This window comes from Ostrinia furnacalis, unplaced genomic scaffold (genome assembly GCF_004193835.3).
Source record: "Ostrinia furnacalis isolate ACB-3 unplaced genomic scaffold, ASM419383v2 OfSCF2157, whole genome shotgun sequence".
In the NCBI taxonomy this organism is placed as follows: domain Eukaryota; kingdom Metazoa; phylum Arthropoda; class Insecta; order Lepidoptera; family Crambidae; genus Ostrinia; species Ostrinia furnacalis.
Window position 1 is genome coordinate 122,315 of NW_021132396.1, and position 7,816 is coordinate 130,130.

At 35.9% G+C, this 7,816-nt stretch overlaps 2 protein-coding genes across 2 annotated transcripts; one reads left to right on the forward strand and one right to left on the reverse strand.

Moving 5' to 3' along the window:
* Nucleotides 1–761: 761 nt before the first annotated feature.
* On the forward strand, nt 762–3,140 carry LOC114354748 (allergen Tha p 1). The gene is made up of 3 exons (XM_028307297.1): nt 762–917; nt 1,679–1,869; nt 2,882–3,140. Exons 2-3 carry the CDS (start codon nt 1,680–1,682, stop codon nt 3,067–3,069), a joined length of 378 nt encoding a protein of 125 aa, XP_028163098.1. The 5' UTR covers nt 762–917; nt 1,679; the 3' UTR covers nt 3,070–3,140.
* An 820-nt stretch (nt 3,141–3,960) lies between these two features.
* Nucleotides 3,961–6,738, reverse strand: LOC114354747 (allergen Tha p 1-like). The gene is made up of 3 exons (XM_028307296.1): nt 6,630–6,738; nt 6,101–6,339; nt 3,961–4,165 (listed from the first exon to the last, which is right to left on the reverse strand). The coding sequence occupies exons 2-3, from the start codon at nt 6,336–6,338 to the stop codon at nt 3,978–3,980; spliced, it is 426 nt and encodes a 141-aa protein (XP_028163097.1). The 5' UTR covers nt 6,339; nt 6,630–6,738; the 3' UTR covers nt 3,961–3,977.
* Nucleotides 6,739–7,816: the final 1,078 nt, after the last annotated feature.

Consider the following 7,816-nt stretch of genomic DNA (forward strand, 5'->3'; position numbering starts at 1 on the left):
TTTACTGTTTTCATGCATTGCTACGCTATGCGTTCCTCATGGCTTTGTTCGTGATGAGGATCTCAGACTGTTACAACAATTTTCAAGTGTCATGGATGTGTAAAATCTTCTCAAAACAGAGGTCAAAACCCTGAATACTTAATAATAATAAACAAGGCATTATTTCCAAGAATAGAGCTGTTACATATTATATTTCTCACATAATTGCGGAAGAAATTGTGTAGGTACTAAAGTCATAACACGACTTATGCCCGTTTTCACCATGAATCCCTAATTTTTAATTGACCCCTATGAAAACAAAATTCCTGTTATGTATTACCATAGGGGTCACTTAAAAATTAGGGATTGATGGTGAAAAAGGGGCATTAGTCCGTCTACGGTACTGGTGCACCTTATGCCAGTTTTAAATGATCTAACGTAGTTATTTAGTAGCATCTGCACTAAGATGTGCTTGTATTTCAAACTTTCTTTGATTTGGGTCACTTGAACCAATAACCTAACTTGCCTTTAAAGGCAGAATCGTATCCTCTAAAAGACTCATTAGACAATCCTTTAATAGGTCTGTAATGCTTATGGTATTCGATAGCTCATAGAGCTATATGGATGGATGTTTATTTGTGAATTAAGTAATGACGTCTTTCATTCCACCTACATCGAACCCAAAAAACTTCAGATGGACAAACAAACTTACCTAGTAGCTATAGATGCCATCTCGACCAGGTGCGGACGTCAACATGACGTAGGCATCGGGTTCAAGCAGTGTTTATTTCCGAAGAATCGCAAACTCGTTCCGATGTTGATCTTGGGATAAAGGCAATGTCCTAGTGGTATAAAACAGGTGGTGTCCAGCACTCATGGTCATTCGGTCGTGGACGACTGTGGTACTGTGATACTTGTGACTTACGGAATTATTACATGTAAGTACCTTTATTAAACTTTACTTGAGCCACATTTTAAGTCAACATCTATTACTTTAATTATTACTATTTAAAATTGCTATAATTTTCATACACTTGGAATAAAGTTGATTGGCGAAGGATACTTTTAGCATTAAGTCCACCTTTTGTTTATTATATTTGTTCAATAAAGTTTTCAAATAAAATAATAGATTTTCCATATAAACTTATTTTGCTCTTATTATGTATATTAAAAGGGCTTGCTCCTTATTAGAAAACACACACGCAGAGCTTATTATAGAACGAGCTTGCGCAGAAAATGACTAGTCATTCGTGCTATAAAAGGATAAAAGATAGAGAGGTACGACGCGTAGATATGATAAAGCATAGACTATTGTACTCCACATTACGCTTGCTAGTTCATTTGTAGATAATAATAGTAGTTATGTCCATCTATAAAAATTAACGAAAAATAAAGGTGGAAATAATTTAAAAAATAATGTTGTACAATGTTGGCAGACCAATAAATAAAATGAAAAATGAATTAAAAATAATTTTAAACCAAAGCTGCCTTTGAATTTTCTTTCTGTTTGAAAGTTGGCACACATCCTTAAAACTATCTATAAAATGATTTGTTTTTGTTATTAAATAGTACCTAATAGTAGTATTTAAATTCAAACCGGCAACGTTCTTGACTTAAATTATTAAAATCTATTCCATTTTCCTTTGTTTTCATCTACTAAATACACATTAATTAAAAACAAAATTATCCACCATTCCAGCATGAAAACCTTCGCAATTTGCCTACTAGCCCTCGTCGCAGTGGTGTCTGCGTACCCGCAGGCCAAGTACACCGACCGCTATGACAGCATCAACTTGGACGAGATCGTAGGGAACAGAAGACTGCTGGTGCCGTACATCAAGTGTATCCTCGACCAGGGCAAGTGCTCGCCGGAGGGCAAGGAGCTTAAATGTGAGAGGTTTTTTTATGCATAACAAGGCAGGTATTTGACTACAATCGCACATGTGTGCTTACCATGAGTTTACGTTAGGTGCACTCGCTAGCGAGTACGTCAAAGAAATCTATGAAGATTTTATTTCTTGAAAGTAGCCGCTAGGGGCGCTGCACAATACATTTAATGTCATTTTTTTACGCAGTCGCTAGCAAGCACACCTAACGTAAACTCATGGTAAGCACACTGAAAGTGGGATGCAGTCTAGGATGGTACATATCTGCCCTGTAAGTGCCTATTCACCTTGAAAAGACCCGGATTATAGTCTTCGGGTAAGACAGCAGCAGGCAGCGAATTCCAGTCCCTAGCTGTTCGCATTATAAAAGAAACGCTTAGTGCGAGCTGGTGGAATGTTAACAATATAGAGATGGTACGCTAACCTGCGTCTGGTTCCCCGATGATGGAAGGGGGCTGGTGGAATTGGTTTAGTCTTCTATTATAAGGACTATGCCACTTTGGAAATTGTTACTGGTCAAGAAGGTTTTGTTTATATGAGACTGTAGAGATATGATTAAGCACATACTCATCATCGTCATAATCTTTAGGAGGAAGACCTTCCCTAATTTTTTATTTATTTGACCTACACACGATGGCCAGATCAGTTGAGGAGGCAATAAGTTTTACATTAATAGTTTTTTCACTAAGCGACAAGCTCTTGTACTAAATTATATTTTTGCATCTTTGTTGTAGAGTCTACAATTCAGTAATTGTAGACAGTTCTACAATGTAGACATTGAGTTATATTACTTCAATGGTTGTAGACACCAAAACCAATTAGGGTTGTTAACTTTGCATCAACTTTAGATTATGTGTGACGTCATAAAAATCTACAAAACCCTAACCCTCGGTTTGGAGCGTGATACCTGGCATCGCATCGTAAAGTAGTATAAGCATTCTTTCTTACACTGTACGTACGTACTTCCGAAACATCATAACAAAAATGCATTTTATTAATTATCATGTTTCTTTCAGCTCACATCAAAGAAGCCCTAGAGAACTACTGCGCCAAGTGTACTGAGACGCAACGCGACGGAACGCGCAAAGTCATCGGGCACCTCATCAACAACGAGTCCGAATACTGGAACCAGCTGACCGCCAAGTACGACCCGCAGCGCAAGTACGTCGTCAAGTACGAGAAGGAACTCCGGACTGTCAGCTAGGCTAGGAAATCTGTGATAATTGTGAGATGTAAGACTTGAAAATGAAATAAATAAGTTATTTTCGAACTTTATTTTTTTATTGTTTCAATTGAAGAGATTCTTGTGAAAGAAGGTGATTTTGTAAAAAAAAGCATCTAAGACAAGATCTTATAATTATGCTTTTTTTTTCAAAATCACCATTAATCAGTAGTCGCTTTATTACAGAACAGCTCTAGGTACCTAAAAGAACCACTGAAGCCATTAAGTTTACAAAATAAGTAACAAACAACTTGTGTCATCGGGAACCTCATCAACAACGAGTCCGAGTACTGGAACCAGCTGACCGCCAAGTACGACCCGCAGCGCAAGTACGTCGTCAAGTACGAGAAGGAACTCCGGACTGTCAGCTAGGCTAGGAAATCTGTGATAATTGTGAGATGTAAGACTTGAAAATGAAATAAATAAGTTATTTTCGAACTTTATTTTTTTATTGTTTCAATTGAAGAGATTCTTGTGAAAGAAGGTGATTTTGTAAAAAAAGCATCTAAAGATGTAAAACCCAGCAGTGGACGTCATTATTTTAGCTGAAACGAAAGAATGATCCTAAGAAGGACTTTTGAAAGCTCTCTTTTACTAGTACAAAATGTAGGACAGTATTGAGTTAGAAGCAGTATAGTTACTACCTACAGGATTTGATGCTTAGTAAAGTGTACACGTTAATGTGAAATGACAATAAATTCATTTAAAGAAATGATTTATTTGTGGTTTGTAGATTTTTTTTATTACAATTTATAAAATTGATACCAACATTGAAATGCAAGTATAAAGTTAAAATAAGACTTGTATGATCGAAACAGAGTTTGAGCAAATTATCATATAACAAAAATCTATCACAAATCATAATTTCATCTGTTTTTTATCATTGTCCCTTATTCTTTAGCAGCCAGGAAGGGCTCGTAGATGGTCTTGAACTCGCCCTTAGGGTCGTACTTGTTGATGAGTTCTTCCCAGTACTCCTTCTCGTTGTCGCGGATGTGGTTCACCACCTTTCTTGCACCAGTTTTCTGTTTGTCTGTACATTTCTCGCACGCGGTCTGCATAGCGTCTTTCACGTGAGCTGTAAAACGAATGATCGTTAGGATAAAGCTAGATCATCATTACCATTATCATCATCATTATAAACTTGATCATTATTATTGGTAGGACGTTTTAAGCGATTGTCTGCCAGGGTCCTTTAGTCAACAGTGTCTATGTAGAGACCTTTATCAATTTTTTTTATTAAATAATAAACACTTAAAATGAACTCGTAAATTGCATTCTTTTTAAAATCTATTCTTGTAAAACATTGGTTTTACGCTTTACTTGCTTTATTATTATCAAGACATGAGTGCCATGACTGTGGCTGTAGTAAATGTATGGAAGCTGGAAACATTGAATTTTCGGATGGATCCAGTTTATTTTGTAACCTATTATTGGTACCGTTGGATAGAGTTCGTGAAGCACTTTCAGGATTAGTAACCAGTTTTAGAATATCTTGTATAGTTTTTAATATTATGTGGTTTTACTAAATTTATGGAAACTGGAAACATTGAATTTTCAAATAGATCCAGTTTATTTTGTAACCTATTATGTTTTTAAAGAGTTTGTGGAGCACTTTCAGAAGAGCCCTTTCAGAGGAGCGCTTTTCGATATCTTGTATAGTTTAGAAATAATCGAGTGAGATCACTTAACGTTTCCACCCTGTATAGCGCAAAATCAAAATCAAAAGACATTTTAAAATTTCAGGGGCTCTGAATGTCACTTTATTTCTCGATTTCAAAGGGGATTTTTTTTCCATATTACATAATACCTAATACTTATATTGGCACAGTACTTAGGTATACAAGAGCCATATAAAAACAAGAACTTGCAAATTCTAAATACAATAGAAGAATCACGCGCTGGTTGCCGTTAAAAAGAATACAATAGCAAATTGCCTATAATATGTATTTTATCGCCATTTATTGCACTTATCCGGTGTTATTGTTTTTGCACTCTTTAAACATTAATTAATCTTTAACATTAGTGGGTTTTGCTGAATGCTATTTTAATTGCAAAATGTCACGCTAGGAAATGAAATATTGAATTTAACAATAACGGCAATGCAAATGGTCGCAAATTACACGAAAAGACCTATGAAACTGAGAAAATTAAATTATACAGTATCTTATCAGTTTGTTCTAAGTGCATGAACGATTGCAATACTCATTAACTTCATATCAACTCATTCCAGAAATTGAATTCATTGATCATCATGATTTGATTGAAGGGCTACTAAATTAACGGAAAATTACCAAAGGGCAAGATTTGGGGATTTGGATGCCACGATGCGTTTTAAAACCTTAACCACGAGCAAAAAATGGCTCGATGACGCACATACGCGACAAGGTTTTATGCACTTAAAAGAAAAAAGTACCCGAATGCTGTTGACATTAAAGATTAAAAGATGGAAGATTACCAAACAAATTAATTTCAAGTACGAAATGAGGAAAATTCACTTGATATTAATGAACGCAATTCTTAACAAAAAGTTGCACATTGAATTCAGTAGAACTTAAATGCCCTTTTGTATTCAGGAACGTTTTGTTTATGGATGTTTTTTTAACTTATTTGCCATTAATTAATACTCAGTAGTTAATTGTTGTCCATGGGTCTACTGAGACACAAAAATATCGTTGCAAAATCCAACAGAACCGCGAAAGCTTGCTAAAAAATATTTCGTTTGTTTTTATCTACACTAATATTATAAGGAGGAAAACTTTGTTTGTTTGGTCGGTCGTAATGAATAGGCTCAAAAACTACTGGACGTTTTTAAACATTCTTTCACCATTCAAAAGCTACATTATCCACGAGTAACATAGGCTAAATTTTATTTTGGAAAAAAATAGGCGCGTCCACTATAGGCTTTTTAATGTAGTCCACGCGGGCGAAGCCGCGGGCGGAAAGCTAGTGTTCAATAATGGTCCAACAACGTAATTACTTAAAAAGTTAAATCAAAATAGGGAGTACTAACCTTTCAGCTCTTTTCCTTCAGGAGTACACCGTCCTTTGTCCAGGACACACTTGAGGTACGGGACTAGCAGTCTCCTGTTTGCGATAATTTCTTCAATATTGATGTCATCGAATCGATCAGTGTACTTCTTTTCGTCAGTCTGTTCTTCTTTCTTTTCTTCTTTTTTCTCTGTTTCTTCTTCAGCCAGCGATTGGGTTACTAGCGCCACAACTGCCAGCAAAATTATGATGCGACGCATCCTGAAAATAAAAAAAAAATACCTTCCTGAAAATGATAACACTAACCTTACTTAAGAAAATATCTACAAATTTAATTATTAAATGTATAAAAAGTTATCTCATATTAATATCATGATCCATGAACATAACATCTTGTTATAATTTAGTTGATTGTCATGAAAAAGTTACAGTGGACTTTTCAATTATCTTTAATTTGAAATAAACCATCAGAAAATTCATGATTGCTGAAAAGTTATAAATAAGTACGATTTATTTTTATTTCTGTGGCATAACTAAAACTACGATCTTACTTGATTCCGATGTTTTTGCTCTTAAGGATCTCGTAAAACTGATGCTTTTAATCCAGTTGTGCTGATCAAATGTAAATCGATTACATTTATACCCTAGATCATTGTCAGCTGCTGCATAATTGCGGGAAAATCTGGTCTTCTATTGTTAGAGGTATTACACAATTATCGATTTTCATTCAGTCCGTTTTATCCTGACATTTCCGACGTTTTTATAATGTCGCGGATGTGGTTTCAAAATCTCTAGTTATGATTCGAAAATGTAGAATAGTTTTTTAGGAGCCTCTTACAGCTCTTAATGGCTTTGGACATTTCGTAGACTAGTTTTTATAATACTATAAGCTGCATAAATCAAGTGCCAGTGGGCGGGGCACATAGCTCGTAGAGATGGCCGCTGGGGCAGAAAAGTTCTGGAGTGGCGTCCACGAGCCGGAAGACGTAGTGTGGGCAGGCCTCCCACTAGTTGGATCGACGATCTGGTGAAGGTCGCGGGAGGTGCCTGGATGCGGGCGGCGCAGGACCGGTCTTTGTGGAAAACCTTGGGGGAGGCCTTTGTCCAGCAGTAGACGTCTTTTAGCTGAAACGAACGAAAGCTGCATAACATAATTTATGTCATCAATTCACTCGCCAAAAACTACTCAAGCTCCAGTTATACTTATTTAGGATCAGTAGACGCGTAGTATTTAATCTTGAACATAATTATTATGAATGACAAGCCCAGAATAAGGTAACGGCAACTTCAAAAACATAACAAAATGATTTTTTGACTAAACCAGTTTGTGTTATGGCGGCAGTGTCACACAACTGTAATTTTAGCTTTACTTTTTTCAAAGAAACATATTCTTTTAAAAGTATTGTTTTTCGTATTAAGCTTTAAAAGAACTTTCACATAATTTAACTCTACCATTTGGATTATAATAGAGCTTAAACCCGCTAGAAGTGTAATGGTTTGCAGTAAATGAAAGAAAGAAAGAAGAAAGAAAAAATGTTTATTCAGTATCATCGACAATACACTTGCAATACTTAACATTATTTAATGAGAACGTAATTACAATGATACTGAAAAGGTATCCACTCAGCATGGTGTCGTAGCATCTCAGTAGATAATGCCACGACGCTGGTCTTCCGTGGACACCCAAACAGGGAGAGCACTACTGAGCACAACAATTGCTTATGAATCATGATACATA

Excerpts from the sequence above, each read along its gene's own strand:
- LOC114354748 (XM_028307297.1), top strand. The coding sequence starts at position 1,680 with ATGAAAACCTTCGCAATTTGCCTACTAGCCCTCGTCGCAGTGGTGTCT. Across the intron at positions 1,870-2,881 it reads GGAGGGCAAGGAGCTTAAAT|CTCACATCAAAGAAGCCCTA; the intron begins GTGAGAGGTTTT and ends TGTTTCTTTCAG.
- LOC114354747 (XM_028307296.1), bottom strand. The coding sequence starts at position 6,338 with ATGCGTCGCATCATAATTTTGCTGGCAGTTGTGGCGCTAGTAACCCAA. Across the intron at positions 4,166-6,100 it reads TGAAGGAAAAGAGCTGAAAG|CTCACGTGAAAGACGCTATG; the intron begins GTTAGTACTCCC and ends TTCGTTTTACAG.